Source organism: Camelus dromedarius, chromosome X, assembly GCF_036321535.1.
Source record: "Camelus dromedarius isolate mCamDro1 chromosome X, mCamDro1.pat, whole genome shotgun sequence".
NCBI lineage: Eukaryota > Metazoa > Chordata > Mammalia > Artiodactyla > Camelidae > Camelus > Camelus dromedarius.
The window spans coordinates 107,690,755-107,707,978 of record NC_087472.1 but is presented as its reverse complement, the minus strand read 5'-3'; the positions used below and the strand labels follow the sequence as shown (position 1 = coordinate 107,707,978).

At 47.0% G+C, this 17,224-nt stretch overlaps 1 protein-coding gene across 2 annotated transcripts in view; it reads left to right on the top strand.

Annotated features, from left to right (window-relative positions):
* The window catches only part of CLCN4 (chloride voltage-gated channel 4), a 64,195-nt gene that overhangs the window by 32,649 nt on the left and 14,322 nt on the right, over positions 1-17,224 (top strand). For both annotated transcript variants that reach the window (XM_031445965.2, XM_031445964.2), the window contains 7 exons: positions 549-736; positions 3,862-3,984; positions 9,648-9,854; positions 9,966-10,046; positions 11,039-11,584; positions 13,172-13,358; positions 15,017-15,415. In XM_031445965.2, the coding sequence (XP_031301825.1) occupies positions 549-736; positions 3,862-3,984; positions 9,648-9,854; positions 9,966-10,046; positions 11,039-11,584; positions 13,172-13,358; positions 15,017-15,415 (1,731 nt within the window). The remainder of the gene's footprint in view (positions 1-548; positions 737-3,861; positions 3,985-9,647; positions 9,855-9,965; positions 10,047-11,038; positions 11,585-13,171; positions 13,359-15,016; positions 15,416-17,224) is intronic.

Here is a 17,224-nt window from a genome sequence, read left to right as displayed (position 1 = left end):
AGTGAGATTTTTCAAGCGGGGTTCCATTTGGTGGCAAAGTCTTCCTTAAAACGACAAGGCTGTTGTAGCCCTGATGTCTCCCTTTTGTCTGAACTGTCATGTGTCCTGGAGAAACGTTAACGCGTGTGATCCCTGCATCCTGCCCAGAAGCCGCCCAAGGGGGTAATGTCATTTCTAGGGTGTAGGTGCCCTCTTTCTACAATTTGGAAGGTCTGGATTCTGAAAGCCGTCGGGCCCCAGAGGCTTGTGATGAGCTCAGACCTGTATGTCTCTCCGTCCCGCTTGATGGAAGCCCCCAAGGACTACCCATCATTGGCTTTTGTGTCTCCCTGGGCTGGGCACTGCGTTTGCCACAGCGGGTGCCTTGCCACTGGCTCGGGTGACTTTAAGATTGAAGAAGGAGGCTGCCTGTCTGGGTGCGGGGCAGCCGGAGGCACCGGCATCCCTGCCTGCCTTCCTGGCCTGTGTGCTCCGCGTTGGCCCACGTGGCGTGTTGCCAGGCGGCACCCCGGGCTGTTCCTCTAAGGGGCTCTGGCTGCTTCTTCCAGGCACCTTGGCTGGGGTCATCGATCTCGCCGTCGACTGGATGACCGACCTGAAGGAGGGGGTCTGCCTGTCTGCCTTCTGGTACAGCCACGAGCAGTGCTGCTGGACTTCCAACGAGACCACGTTTGAGGACAGGGACAAGTGTCCCCTGTGGCAGAAATGGTCGGAGCTGCTGGTGAATCAGTCAGAGGTGGGTGTGTGGGCAGGTCCCGGCTGGGAAGCCCGTGGGCGTTGGCCAAGGTCGCCTTCTCACCTGCACGCGTCTGTTCTGACGCCATCCGTGGCGAATACTAGTACCCCTTGCCGCTTGGCTTTTTCTAGCTCTGGTGTTCAAACTTCGGTTGGGAAACCTTTCCCCACTCTTTCATGGGCGCAATATATGTATTTTTCTTACAGCCTTGTGTTTGGCTTTATTTTTCTTCCTGAGAGTGGTCTCTTGATCAGGTTGAAGAAATAGGCTTGAATTTTATACCTTCTATAAAAAAAATTTTTTTGGGGGGTTATTAGGTTTATTTATTTAAAAAAATTTTTTAATGGAGGCACTGGGGATTGAACCCAGGACCGTGCATGCTAAGCACTCACTCTACCACTGAGTGGTACACTCCCCCCATACCTTCTAATTGAAAAGAAAAGATACAATATTTTTAAATGATAGCTTTAGTGAGATACAATTCATATTCCATGTGGTTCGCCCATGTAAAGTGTACAGTGCAAGTGGCTTTTAGAGTCTTCACAGAGTTGTGCAACCATCATCACAATCTAATTTTGGAACATTTCTATCACCTAGAAAGAAACCTTGTACCCATGAGCAGTCACTCACCATTTCCCCCCAAATCCACCAGGCACAGGCAACCACTAATCTTTCTTGTCTCTATAGATTTGCCTGTTCTGAACACTTCATATAATGAAATCATGCAATATGTGGACTTTTGTGTCTGGCTTCATTCACTTAGCATCACATTTTCCAAGTTCATTCATGTTGTAGCAGAAATCGGTGCTGCATTCCCTTTCACAGCCACGTAACACTCCACTGCACAGAAAGAGCACATTTTATTTACCTGCTCATCAGCTGATGAACATAGATTGCTTCCACCTTTGTGCTATCATGAATGCTTTTGCTGTGAACATTTGTGTACACGTTTTTGTGTGGACATGTGTTTTCATTTCTTTGGGGGAGATTCTTAGGAGGGGAATTGCTTGGTCACGGGGTGACTCTCTATTTAACCTTTTGAGGAGCTGCCGGGCTGTCTTCCAAAGTGGCCTCACCATTTTACCTTCCACCAGCAGCGGATGTGGGTTCCAATTTCCCCACATCCTTACCAACACCAGTTGTTACCTGGTTTGGATTATAACCCTCCTGGCAGGTGTGCATTGCTGTCTCACTGTGAATTAAGTTATCATCTTCCAATGCATCTCATGAACACATTACAGAGGATGTTCCTGCGCCTTCCATGATGGGAACATCCCAGGCCTGGGGGAGGTAGCGGACAAGCGCAGACCTGGCAAGTGCATGTGTTCATGGTACTCCGAGCTCCAGATCCCCATACACAATCTTAGTTCGGGAAAAGGGTTCATTTCTTTCTTTTCTTTTTTTTTTTAATAGAAGTATAGTTGATTTACTCCTGGGCATAAATCCAGAGGAAACTCTAATTCAAAAAGATACATGCACCCCAATGTTCATAGCGGCACTATATACAATAGCCAAGACATGGAAACAGCCTAAGTGTCCGTCAACAGATGACTGGATAAAGAAGATGTGGTGTATATATACAATGTAAAAGAGTTAATTTCTAACTGAATTCAGTGGTTACCACGATGACTGTGGGTCATTGACAGATCAGAACCCTGGTTGAGGGGAAGCGAGGTTGCCAAGATTCACATTAGGGGTAACGTGAGGACCATTCAAGCTAGAACTCTTCTTGGAAGATAGGTGTAATCTATTGATTCTTCTCCTCCCCACCCCCGTCACCCCTCTATTGCCCGATCGACCTACTACAGCTGAAGGTATTTGGAATGCGCTTTGCCATTTTGCTAAACCTCTTTCTCACTGGACTTGGAAATGAATTCCTTCAGATCTCAGAAGTAGACAGGGATCTTGAAACCTCACACGTTCTCAGTGTTCTCCATTCCTTCCAAAAATAAATTCTCTGCTTGGATTGATGCAGTGAACTTGGCTGGGCGCCACATCGTATTTCTTCTCTCCTACTTGCGGTGTGTTTTTTTGGGGGGGAAAATATGGTTGCCCATCTTCTCAACCATTTCTAAGATTTATGCTTTGATTCAAAGTATTACTGTTAGCACGAGTGAGATGTTATTTTTAGTCTCAAAAAGTACATTTTTAACTGGATGAAATGTGTTCCTCGGTCTGATTTCTCACCACATTGGGTGTGAATATCTGTGATTATAAAGGCAGTGACCCCTGGAAGGTTTCTTATTTTTGCATTTTCTAGGCACGCATGTAGCCATGTCCATGGCCTGGCTTGTAAGTGCCCTTGCTTCCTTCTGACAGGAGGGATCCAGATAGTGACAAGGAGCTGAGGCCTGGAGGAATGTGGTCTCCACCCAGCAGACCAGGTCCTCTGCCTCAAAGGCCCCAGACAGTGTCTTTGGATCAGAAAGCGTTCCCCACACACCAGATAATTTGGAATAGATGGTTCAATGAATTACTGTGAAGGAGATCAAGTTTTCCCTTTAAAAGTGCCCCTGGAATGTCAGCTTGCATCAGAATCCCCTGGAGGCCTTGTTGAAATGCATTTTGTGCCACAGACCCCCAGCCCCTGATTCTGCTGGTCTGGGGCTGGGCCTGAGATTCTGCATTTCTAGCGCATGCACAGGTGATGCGGCTTCTGCCAGGCCAGGGACACCTGAGAAGCAGCATCCCGAAATGCAGTTCCCGCACTTACTCGTTGGCGGTGCGGCTTCAGGTAAGCCAAGAGAGGCTGATCCACCGCAGACGAGACCACGCAAACCTCCGGGGTCTCCAAGGCAGACTTTTCTGAGGCCCCTTGCATGACCTTGAGCGCAAGTAGTGATTAAAACCCCGCGGCTGTCGCAGTGTACGTGACGGTGGGGATCTCACCTCTAGAAGGTGCGTGTAGACAGCTCCCGGAGAAGCAGCCGGGGCTGTGTCTGGGCGTCTGTGTGTACGACCGTAGCAATAGCAACAGCTGACAAAACCAGCCCCGCCTTTTTGTCACCGGGGGAGCGGGAGGAGAGCTGCGTGATCCCGTCACAGCGCCGGCTCCCCCCGCCTGGGGCGCATGCCTCGGGTCTGTCGCCGCTCACGTGTTCCTTCTTGTTTTGCGTTTCCTTCAGGGTGCCAGTGCGTACATTCTGAATTACCTAATGTACATCCTGTGGGCGTTGCTGTTTGCGTTTTTGGCCGTCTCCCTGGTCCGGGTATTTGCACCATACGCCTGTGGCTCCGGTATTCCAGAGGTGAGTGGTGGCCGGATTTTTGTGCCGGTGATGAGAATAGCAGATACTTCTATAGCGCTTGTGTGCTAAGCACGGTTCCAAGCCTTTGATATCATTGCCTCATTCAGTCCCCACAGTGAGCTTAGCCTGTGAGGTAGGTACTGCTGTTCTTTATTTGATAGCTGGGGAAACTGACGCACAGAGAGGTTAAGTAACTTGCCCAGGGTCACGAAGCTGGTCAGGTAGAAGTGGAACCCAGCCATCTGGCTTCAGGATTTATGCTCCGTTGCTTCTCAGATGATTAAATTATTGTCTTTGCAAACCAGGTATAGCTCTGAAAGCTTGCGGAATCAGAGTTCATTAACCACACACACAAATGTGGAACGAGTTGCTCTAAGTGTGTCTCTGATAGAAGGTAAAAAGGAAATCAATGGAGGTTTGTGGCTCAGAAAGTTGACTAATGAGTAAATTCCCTGAGGAGTGAACTCCATCGCCACATTTTGCTCTTCTGGTAACAGGGTAATAGCAATCTTTGAAAAAAAACAACAACGAATTCCACGTTCAGTGTATGCGCTGTAAATGCACCCCTGTGAGTTTAGAGTTCTTATAAATATTTTTTAGCACTTTCTTTTAACCAAAGTATGAAGGAAATGACCTCATTGATCAAGAGGGACGCCTGAGACCAAACTTCAAACCAAGGAGGATCTGCTGGGTAGAAAAACGATAATTGAACCAGTGTCTGAAAAGGCCAGACAGTAAAACTTTTAGCCAGAAATAATTTTAAAAGTTATTACGTGATCAGTATAATCAACACAGTTCAGTTCTCCTTCAAGTTGGTGCTTTAGCCACGTCCATAGACGGCGAAGACGCTGAGTTTAAAGATGTGAGCAATTCTGGTAGCGGACCCAGGCTCTTTGGTGGTGCTGCCGCCGGTCTGGGCAGTTCACGCAAAGGGCCGGGGTAATTAAAGGATCATTGAAAGGAAAGCTCAACATTATCTTGCTTCAGATGAAAAAAAAAACTTACTATTTTGTGCTGCATTTTGGATGGTTTATATTAACGTGTTGCCACGAAAGCCTAAAAACCAAACTGCAGTACCATCCTGTTTCCTCAAGACAGCCAGTTCCGAGATAATGCGACACACATTCCTAAAAATCACAGTGCCATGCAGAACTGCCTAGAAAACCCATAGAGCTTGTAGGGATAATCGGGTTCAGGGCACAACACTCAGAAACTTCGTTGGTGACACATAAAAAAGCTGGAAACTTCTTAAAATCAGTCATGCAGTTTTACCCACGTGGAATGGTTAAGAAATGTCTAAATACCCCCGCATGCGTGAAGCGGTAGCTGTGCGAGGCGTGTGCCTGTGTGCGCTTTGCACATCCCTGCCCAGCTGGTGGTTTTCTGCCTTGTGTTTCTCCCCCGTGAAATTGTGCATAAACAGACGCAAAATTTGCATTCTGCTCAAGTTCTTCCCAGATGCACGAATCACATTAGAACAAGTTGGTGTTTGCAAAACAAGTGTTACGGCAGAACTGACTGCATTTTGTTTGATACCTAAGATGGAAGGCACCCTGCACAATTAAAAGAACAGATTCTTGTTGGCATCTCAGTTTCTGATACCCCCTGCCCAGGAGTAGGTGCTTTTGGACTCAAACTGCCTCTCAAAATAAGAAGATGGCTAGTGGGGAATTGGTGGGACATTTCAAGCAGCAATAGAAGGTGTGCTGGGTAATCCTATCTTCTTCCAAGAACCAGAGATGCGTGGTTCAGCTTGTAGGCAGACTGATGCTCCAGCTGTGAGGGGCTGGCTGGACCTGGTCTTTGTCCAAAGCAAGCATCTTTATTTGTGACAGCTGAACTCAAAAGGAGTAAAATACTAAAACAGATCAACAACAAGGTCCTACGGTAGAGCATAGGGAACTACCTCTAATATCTTATGATAACCTATAATGAAAAAGAATATATATGTGTATAACTGAATCACTGTGCTGTACACCAGAAACTAACACAACATTGTCAATCAACTATACCTCCATTAAAAAAAGTAAAAAAAAAGTCAAAAGGAGTAATACTGAGTTGAGCATTGTTTTTTATGTGACAAAGTGCAAGGAACACATTGATGTGGATGAAACTCAAAAAAGTGATATTAGGTCAAAAGATACTACTGTATATAATACAGATCAACAAGTTTCTATTGTGTAGATGGGGAACTGTATTCAGTATCTTGTAGTAACCTATAATGAGGAAAAATATGAAAAAGAATATATGTATGTACGTGTATGACTGAAACATGATGCTGTACACCAGAAATTGACACAACATTGCACACTGACTATACTTCAACTAAAAAAAAGTGTAAGTTGCAGAAGAATATATAAAGTATGAGTCTATCATGTAAAGTCCATAAAACAGCCAAAATGAAGCAAGCATACTGTTTAGTGATACACGTCTGTGCTAAAGCTATGAAGAAAGGCAAGGAAATGGTGGGGCGGGGGAGGAGGGAGGTTCCACTGAGGAAGCAAACACAGGGCTTTCAAAGGTTCCTGCTCTTCTATCTTAAACTTGGTAGTGAGTACCAAGGTGCTTGTTTTATTCCCGTGCTTTCAGTCATACATAATATGTAACAGATCCGTTTCTCTATTTACAAAAGAGTTCGCAGTAGTCTTTGCAAGTATTAGGAACCCAGTGGAGATCTCATAATTAAGTTTTGGTTATTGTAACTCAGTCTTAGCAAGACTTTCACTGTTATCATAGTAGAGCTTGAAATTCCTAACCTAAGGGTGCAATACAGTTCTTGGAGGAAAGGGGCTGAGTGAAAAGTAAACGGCAGTAAGTAGTTCGTGGATAAAAAGAACCTCCTTCCAGTCAAAATGCAACTAACCATGCAAACCGACTCCTCTCAATTTGGGCTCGGGAGCCATTTGCCTACATTTCAGCGAAGATCCTAAATGAGCTGTTTAGGAAATACACTTCCCATCGTTTGAGGTGAGCCGCTGTAAGCTGGCACGGGGTGTGCAGCATGGGAACACACTTTGAGGGCAGTGTGCACTTCCGCACAGTTTAAAACTGGTGCATCCTCTGTAACAAAGCAAAGCTTCTGAAACATTTGGGTTACTTAGACTGAAAAGTCCTTTGGAAACATTTTTAAAAATACAAATTTAGAGAATTTTTTTTTTCTGTGTATTAAATGCTCTTGTACCAGTTCTGTAAAGCGCATTGAAGAGTGAACACTGGTTCTAGGGCTTGAGAATTTAGAGAGAACTTGGCAAGGATAGCCCTCTGTCTCCTCCTGACTGCTTCATCACCAAAACCACTATGTGCTCTATAAGAAATCATGTCCTATTAGGACTTACTTTGGGTTGATGTTTTGGCCCACTACAAAACGTGAACTCCCTCACAAATATTTATTTGCCAGAAAGGTTTTAAAGTCACCAGCACCAAGTCACTGATCTGCTGCAGTACCTCTCCTTAAAGCCCTGCGTGATTCAGTCTCAATTAATTCAAATTAAAGTGAGCGATTGGATTTTGGCATCTACTGGGAATGAATTTGCTTTCTTTAGTCCCTAATTTGATCATGACAATTTTATAAAGTCATTTTAGAGAATTACGAGATACCTATTACATTGTTCAATTCACCACATGTCACGGCTGGCAAAGGCTCAGGTAATTCAGATGCTTGTAATTTTCTAAATGGTATTACACTCTTAAACTGTACCCTAGGGTCCAAATCCACATTAACTAACTGACAAAAAATTATAGATAATTTTATTCTAGGCAACACAAAAGGGTAGGATTGTGGCAGGTATAATAAAACATCCCTTAAATAAAGGGTCGGAGATCCCCAGAGCCCAGGCTCAAATAGGCCAACTACCACTAGTGAAAGACCAGTTTAACCACTGCTAGTTTGTCTGCCTTCAGTTAAAGGCGAGTTCAAGAAATACCATCTGATTGCAGAGCTGGAAGACCTCACTCGTGTTCTGTCGGGTGGAGCTTAGTGAGTTCTTTGGAAATGGATGCCCGCACGCTCAGTCACAGTCAGTCTTGCTCCTTGAATTAAGAAACAGATTTCTGGCAATAATTCCTGAGATGAAAATGGTCCACTCACACCCCTTTACAATTTCCAGGATGAGTTCACTTCGCCACCCTCTCCAAATCATCACACGTGTGACATGATGTCAAAATGCCGAAGGGTGTTGCAGGACTGCGCCTTAACTACTGAGAAGTTAGGAATATCTGTACTGCCCTTCTCGGGACTGGAGCAGTGGTCTCAACCTGGACTGCACTTGAGAATCACCTCGGGAGGCTGTGAACCTCCCACACCCAGGATGCACATCAGACCAATTACACCACATCTCGGGGGCGGGGTAGAGTCAGCCCTCCCTGGTTTCTGATTCCCTAGGTGATGCCACTGAGTGCATTGAGAAGGTTGAGAAGGACTATAATAGCTATTTGAGAAACGGATTTCTTGGCAGAGCAATGCCCACTAAGAGGCACTTTGAAGTTATGTAAACGTCCCAATGGTGACAAGAGCTGAGAATGTTCCATTATGTATTATACAATGGGAAAACAGGTACTGACCACGATTTCATGGGCTGACTCACTCGGTGTCTAATGAATCTTTGATGACAGGCTTGTCAATTGCTAGCTCGGCAGGAAACGTTCACTCCATTTCAGCCATTTGTGGGAGAGGTTGAAGGTAAGATTATCATTCACCCATTGGTGATGCATCTATATCCAGAGGACTGACTCCAACATAGGAAATTAATTACTGTGATCGGCACCCAGTTGAATTCTAAAAGCGTTACGCAAACTCACGTGCACCTTTAGGAAGAAAGCCATTATTTGGCATTTACAAAACGCGGCAGGCCTGAAAGCGCAGCTCGAGTCAGCTGTACCTGTAGTCAGAGTCCTTTGCGCTGCAAGAGGGCAGGAGTCAGCAGAAGGGAACATGTCACCATGAATTCAGACACCTTTACATCCCCTAGAAGGGCGTCATTAGAATGCCAAGCATCTTCTTTTTCTAATATTAAGGATATTTTCAAAGGTATAGAAAAGTTGAAAGAATTGGACAGTAAACACCTATCTCCCCGTGGCCTGCAGCAGGGCTTGGCAAACCTTCCTGATAAAGGGCAGAGAATATTTTAGGCTTTGTGAGTTAAGAGGCAAGACTGAGAAACTATTGTCTCTAGAAGGCTAGCAGTCTTGTTTACATATTACATTTAAAAATGTTCAAAGCACTCTTAGCTTGTGGGTCATACGGAAATAGGTGGTGGGCTGGACCCTAGTTTGATGACCCCAGATCTAAAGTTCAGTGGACATTTTGTTTTGTTTGCTTTGTCATTTAGCTTGCCAGATGTCTCTTTATCTTGGACATCTTTCACTAGTCAAAAATTAACAGTTAAAATCAATAGATACACGTGTCTTTTCAACACAACAGAGGGTAACGTGAACGGGATAAAACGCCATACATAAAATGAGATTCTGGTAATTATTTATTCAGGCCTTGTTGTGATCTCTCATTACTTTCGGAATTATTAAGATTTAGTGTGCATTGGATTGTTTCAGGCTTCCATAAATATCATATATTTTGGGTTAATATAAAATTATAGTGAAATGAACAACAAAAATGGGATTTACTGAATTGCGGCTCACTCTGCATCATCCTCCGTCCTCTGTTTCAGATAAAGACCATTCTGAGCGGCTTCATCATCAGAGGCTACTTGGGGAAGTGGACCCTGCTGATCAAGACCGTCACCCTGGTGCTGGTGGTGTCCTCGGGCCTGAGCCTCGGCAAAGAAGGGCCGCTGGTGCACGTGGCTTGTTGCTGTGGCAACTTCTTCAGCAGCCTTTTCTCTAAGTACAGCAAGAATGAGGGCAAGCGGCGCGAGGTGAGTGGGTGCAACTGCCGTGGGCAGTGACCCCCTCCAGCCTCCAGCCCTGCCGCACCCAGGGCTTCACCCGCAAGGCCTCGGGCTGACCCGGAGCTCTATGCCCTGCAGGTGCTGTCAGCTGCGGCCGCAGCCGGGGTCTCCGTCGCCTTCGGTGCTCCGATCGGCGGTGTGCTTTTCAGTCTGGAAGAGGTGAGTGTGGGCAGTGGAGGGGGTTGATCCGTGGTCCTGAGGCCTGAGGGACACTGGGATGGTGGGTACCACACGAGGCTTCCATCCCCAGCCTTTTGAGGACTAGATCTGAAGGAGTATTGAACGAGATGCCTGCAGCTTCTTAAGGAGCCACAATTTTCACCCAAACATGTGTTTTCAAGTATTGTTTTAAAAATTGCCAATGCGATTTTGGAGGAAGATTTACAGTCTCCTCTCTCTTTTTCATGAACAATTTACTGAAGCATTTTTGCTTTTCACAACCCAAATGGATGTGAAATACTCAAAAGAAGGACAATATTTGGCGACATGTGACAAGTAGATAAAATTCAAACTTCAGCGTCCACAAGCCAGGCATGGCTGCCTTCCAACAAGACCTTCATATTTCATATGTCGCAAAATATTCTTTTTTCCCACCAGCCTTTTAAAAATGTCAAAACCCTTCTTAACTCATGTGCCATCCAGATATGTTGGCTGGGCCAGGGTTTTCAACCCATAATCTATTCTGTTGTCTGCAGAATCAGATCAGAGGTTTATTTTCTTTTACGAGGGTCTCTGTGCCATAAACTGAATTATGATGAAGTATTTTCATTACTCTTTAAAAAAAATAGCTAAAATGCACCTTGACTAGTATCCATTCCAATTTTATTTAAAAAAAATTTATTTTATCTTTTAAAGTTTAACTGAATTTATTTTTTAATGGCGGTACTGAGGATTGAACCCAGGACCTTGTGCATGCTAAGCACACTCTTTACCGCTGAGCTATTCCCTCCCCACATTCCAATTTCAATATCTTTCCTAGTGCATTTTGGCCATAATTAAGCCTAGATTGAGGAAGTGAGTACCGCCTATCTTGGGTCTTGAGTGTAACCTCCGTGGCAAATGCCAGCGGGTGGCCACTGATCATTGGGGTTGGGGCTCTGGGCAGCTCTCTTCTGTCAATCTCTGACTTTCCACCTGTTCGTCTGTCGCAGGTCAGTTACTACTTTCCTTTGAAGACCTTGTGGCGGTCCTTTTTTGCGGCCCTGGTGGCAGCATTCACGCTGCGATCCATCAATCCCTTCGGGAACAGCCGCCTCGTTCTCTTCTATGTGGAATATCACACGCCCTGGTACATGGCTGAGCTCTTCCCCTTCATCCTGCTTGGGGTCTTCGGGGGCTTGTGGGGAACCCTCTTCATCCGTTGCAACATCGCCTGGTGCAGGAGGCGCAAGACCACCAAGCTGGGCAAGTACCCGGTGCTGGAGGTCATTGCAGTGACCGCCATCACCGCCATTGTCGCCTACCCAAATCCCTACACGCGCCGGAGCACGAGCGAGCTCATCTCTGAGCTCTTCAATGACTGCGGGGCCCTTGAGTCCTCCCAGCTCTGTGACTACATCAATGACCCCAACATGACGCGGCCTGTGGACGACATCCCGGACCGGCCGGCCGGGGTCGGGGTTTACACAGCCATGTGGCAGCTGGCGCTGGCGCTGATCTTCAAGATCATCATTACCATATTTACCTTTGGCATGAAGGTAAGTGAAGGGGAGGGAAGATGCTGGGGGTTAGGGGTGAGGCAGCCCACATCCTTCTGGGGATGGCATGCTACTCGCCAGAGTAAGGTTGTGATGGGAGGAAAAGGGGAACTGACCTTTACTGTATGTTCTCCTGGGCGACCCTTGACATTCTTTTAACCAGCAAGAAAGAAAGCTTTTGATAAACAGCAAGCCTATGGAATAGAGATTTTTGACCCCACTTTACAAGTGAAGAAGCTAAGGCTCAGAGTATATCATTCATATAGGGATGTGGACAGCATGGTGAATTTTCATAAAACACACATGCTTGTGGAACCAGCACCGAGGACCAGGACCAGAACACGGCAGACCCTCCAGTACCGCGCTGTGTTCCTTACTGTTGCTTTTTGTGGGGAATTTTTATGAATTGTTTCTTTAAAAAAAAGTCTGGGGAGCTGTGTACTTGCATGCCATGGTCAAACACAAGCCTGCAATCTGCCTGAAGAATGAGGATGGGTGGACTTTATGAAACAGCCAACTGTCTCTGATCCATCATCTCCTAGCAGAGGGATTTATTTTCGTTTCTGAGGAAGACACTGGCTGCATCCTCTGGTGCCTGCCGGGGGAAGGCTGCTTTGAAGTTATAGGGCATTAAATGACATGGGGGGGGGGTGCTCAGAAAGGAACAATTTCCTCAGGAATGTCCCAGACTCTAGAGATCACACCCAAGGACCCAAACTTAACTTGGATTTGGTTAAAGATCCACTTCCATCCTCAAATTGATGACAGTCTGGCAGGAGGGGCATGAATGCAGCCCCCAGTCAGGATGGGCGGTCCCATGCCTTCTCTAGGAGCAAGGAGACTCAGGCGTGTTCTGTAGTGCTTGTCTGATCACTGGAGAAACTAAAATGTATTTTCACACAGCAAAATATAAAACAGGAGATGACCAAGACCTTTTGGTTTACACAGTCTGTTTCTTTACTGCATCTAATGTAACTTGAAGATATTCCAAATACTTTGCAGAGAATGGACTTTGTCAGGAAGAGAGATCCCCCCTCCTCTGGCATCTCTCTCTGACAGATGCCTGGCCACTGTCGATTCAAGAGGGTGGTGAGCCTGTGAAAAGCTTTTTGGAAGATGCAGGGCAGCTATATGGATGCTTTTAGCTTCTTTTCTTTGACCTGTGAACGGTTGAAGGCACTGCTTCTCCCTTTTCATGCTGTGGCTTGACATTTAATTTTCAAAGCTCATCTGAATGACGTGCAAGGGGAGAGAGAAAGCGGTGAGTATCTCAAGTGACAGATGTGCACCTTGAATGTGATTTGCAGTGAGGTTTATCCTTCTTTAATCCACAGCAGGCCAACCAGGCCGGCTTCTGAAGGCGAGGAAATCAAAGTGTAAACTTATATCCTCTCCGAGTCATAGTAGCTACGACCAAGCAGGTGAAATCACTTGTTCCACGGTTTCCCGGCTGAGCTGTTTTGAAGCATTGCGCCTCCTTGGAAGACTGAAGCCAAATGCGAGCTTGTCGAGGGGGGCTGTGTTCCCTGGGGGCGGCAGGAATGGGGACCCCCTCCCTCACGCTTCTCTCCCCCATGTTCCCTGCAGATTCCGTCCGGCCTCTTTATCCCCAGCATGGCCGTGGGCGCCATGGCAGGCAGGATGGTGGGAATCGGCGTGGAGCAGCTGGCTTACCATCACCACGACTGGATCATCTTCAGGAACTGGTGCAGGCCCGGAGCAGACTGCGTCACCCCAGGGCTTTATGCCATGGTGGGAGCTGCTGCCTGCCTAGGTATGCGGCCATAGGTGGGGTGGGCGAGGGTGCAGGGAAAGATGAGGTACACTGACACAAAGACCAATCTGGTGTCCAGGACTGGCCAGAAGGAAGACTTGGACTCCAGTGTTCGCATGTCAGGATAGGCAAGGTTGTGCTGCTGTAACAAGTAGACCCCTAAATCTCAGTTGCTTAGTGCCCCGAGGCTCGGGTATGGCTCAGGATAGGTGGTTGATTCTCCTTATTCGTGAATTCCATTTTTGGGAACTTGCCTCCTTGCTGAAATTTGGCTGCCACCCCTAAATCAGTACTCGAGGTGCTTCCCAGTCATTCTGGGACATGTGTGGAGTGGTGGAAACTTTGAGTTGTCTGATGTACATGTTCCCAGCTAAGGCCAATCAAGGCGAAGGTCCACCTTCTTGTTTCAGCTCTTCTCCTGTACACAGGTGTCCTTTTCCTGGTCTTTTTAGTGCCAAGGTTTTTTGGGGGGCTATGTGTGTGCTTTTTAAAAAGATTTTGCTATTTACAGTGGCCTCAAGTGCAGTGCGGCAGTGCTGTCTTGTGTTCTTAAACGCAAGACATCTGAGATGAGCCTTTTGGAGAAAATACGTGAGTTAGAGAGGCTTCATTCAGGCATGAGTTACAGTGCTGTTGGCTGTGAGTTCAGTGTTAATGAACCAGCTACATGTATTAAATAAATAAGGTGTCTTTAAACAGAAACACACATCAAATAAGTTTTTATATTGATTGGTTGACAAAAATGGTGTGACCAGAGGTTCTCAGAAACCTAACTTGATATCTCCCCTGGGGCTGTGATTCAGTATTTGCTAATTCAGTGTTTGTGGCAACTTTATAGAGCACAACTACCATGAATAATGAGAATCAACTCTGTGTGTGTGTGTGTGTGTGTGTGTGTGTGTGTAATGTGAGTAGCAGTGGGCTTATCTCCACTCAGTCATCCAGGGACCCAGGCTGATGGGGTCTCCAGCATCTTGCAGCTGTACCATCTAGAATAGTGGTTTTCAACTGGGGGCAGTTGTGCCTATGAGGGGCACCGGGCAGTGGAGGAGACATTTTTGGTTGGCACACCTGGTGGGTGCTACTGATGTCTAGTAGGTGGGGGTCAGGGGTGCTACTCAGCATCCTGTAGTGCAGAGACACCCCTTCCCCTACAAAGAATAATCCAGCTCTAGATGTTTCTCATGCTGAGGTCCGGAAACCCTGGTTTAAGCTCACTGGAAGATCTTCCTTTGAATACCAAGGGACACAAGGGTGGTGGGTCCCCCTCTTGTCTGTAGCCCCTAAAAATCTTGACACTTTTCCAGCTTCTGGGATTCTGGAAGAGAGCCACATTGCTGAGTCAGAAACCTGCAGGGCCCACTTGGGATCCACTCACTAAAAAGCAAGGTGTGTGGTCCTGAGGGTGAATGGACAACTCAGTGTCCATCACTGGAGAAGAGACCCCCCAGGCAGATGTGCCTTATGGCTCGTGATGCAAGGCTGTGTTTAACCGAGCCTGGCCTCGGTCCCAGAGGTCTGAGTTCTGGTGCCTTGCAGGACCCTCTCCTTAGAACAGGCACCAGGAGAATACGGCCAGCTTGTCAGTTTCCACAATTGATGTCCCCTCGAGGGTGTGGAGTGGAGCCCTGGAATTTCGTTCCTCTCTTGGGTTGCAGGTGGAGTTACCAGGATGACGGTGTCGTTGGTGGTCATCATGTTTGAATTGACGGGCGGTCTCGAGTACATCGTGCCCCTGATGGCAGCAGCCGTAACCAGCAAGTGGGTGGCCGATGCCTTTGGGAAGGAAGGCATCTACGAGGCCCACATCCACTTGAATGGGTACCCGTTTCTGGATGTGAAGGACGAGTTCACCCACCGCACACTGGCCACCGATGTTATGCGACCACGGCGGGGGGAGCCGCCGCTGTCCGTGCTCACCCAGGACAGCATGACCGTCGAGGACGTGGAGACGCTCATTAAGGAGACCGACTACAATGGCTTCCCAGTGGTCGTCTCCAGGGACTCAGAGCGCCTCATCGGGTTTGCCCAGAGGAGGGAGCTGATTCTTGCAATAAGTGAGTAAGGCGAGGGAAGCCTTGTTTCACTCAGCCTCTGTGTCCCCAGATTCTCAAAATGGTTAGAGAGAGTGGACATGGGTAGGAGGGCTTTAAGCCAGGGGCTCTCACGCTTTAATGCCCTTTCGTATCACCTGGGATGCGGCTAAGACGCAGAATCTGAGTCGGCAGATCTGGGGTTGGGGTACCTGACACTCTGTGTTTCTCCCAAGCTCCCCATTAATGCCGTTGCTACTGGACCTGAGTCACACTGTGGGGAGCAGTGTCTTGGGAGAGGCATTCTTGGCTGGAAAACGACCACCAGGTTTGCAAGCAGCCACCTGGGTCCTTCCTGCTGGGAGGTGAGCTGTCTTTTAGGGACTTGTTGGGTGAAGCTGAGAAGGAAGAGATGGGAGAGGCTGGGCCGGCCAGGCCAGCTGGTCACAGAGACAGGCTTCCAGGCAAGCAAACTGACTGAGATGCTGAGCTTTTTGCAGCAGACACCTCCTGCGGCACTGCTCAAGCCCTTTGCTTCACTTCATGATTTTATATCTGCTTCCATCACTTAGGGGCCCATGTGGGTCAAGTCGGTTCCGTGGGATGCTTTTCCTTATCGTGTGCTAAGTGAATCAGATGGGCTGAGGGGCAGGTTGTTGAGTCGGCAGAGGTGAGAGGGGGTGATGCCCAGGTGGGATGTCCCAGAGACGGGCGGCTCCGAGAAGCAAGCCTAGGGATGTCCGCCTTGGAAGGGGAGCAGGAGGTTGAAGGACTGCAGAGGCAGAGGCCTGGGTGTGAGTCTTTGGAGGAGGAAGGAGCAATGAGCCTCAGAGGGCTCCCTCCAAGTGGTCCTGCTTGGAGGACCTGATGCAGCAGGGACGAGGAGCAGCAGAGCACATCCGCGGCGGCACATGGCAAAACATGAATGCCCTCCTGCACGGCATCCTTGCATCTCACAGTAGGCTGGGGCCCACGACATGGCTCCAGCGTGCCCTTGGTGATTGTATGGTGTATCCGATCTTCTTCAAAGGCTTTATAAAAATAAGCTTAAATAAGCCATAGCCTCTAATTTTAGCTTGTTGCCCAAACATATTTACCTCCCTCAAAGCAACAGTTGATTTTATATTTTAGACATGAAAACATCTCTTTATTATAGGTCCTATCGCTTAACAGGTAGGTGCCTTGAGGCATAACTATTGCCTTATAAATAATGAGTTTTAAAAAAAAATGCTCTATAGTATGGTTGGGTTTGTTTTAAATTAATGTAATCAGCAGCCTTTAAAAAATTTATTCAGTCCCTAAAATCTTTTAAGCAAAGGTTGAAATTTAAAAACTCAAGTAATAAATGTCACAGAATCTATTACCTATTGTGTAGCTCCAGGGACACCTGCTAAGAGACAGCTCACTAATTTTCCTGAAACCCATTACTGTAATCAAGTGGGAAGCAGTAATTGTCATCAACCGGTTGGAGAAGAAATTTAAGCTTGCCAACCGAGCGCTCTCCTAGAAGCTATGTTTGGAATGTCTGAAGAGGCAACACGCGGTGTAAATAATACCTATATGCTTTCAATCAGACTGATAATAGTATAGAAGCTGCTATTTACATGGTTTCTGGAAAGGCAAGGAGTGTTTTGCCATGAGCAGTCAGAAAAGCTGTTTTCCTGCTCTGTCCTGTACTCTGGTGGAGGAATTCATGACCTGTATGTGCGGAATTATATGCCCCTTCGTGAATATAGAAATATGACCTGAGCTTTTAGCTGGTAACCATCCCTTGTCAATTTCACTTTCTGGGGACTCAGGCGTAAAGACTGGCGATAGACCCAAGATAAGAAA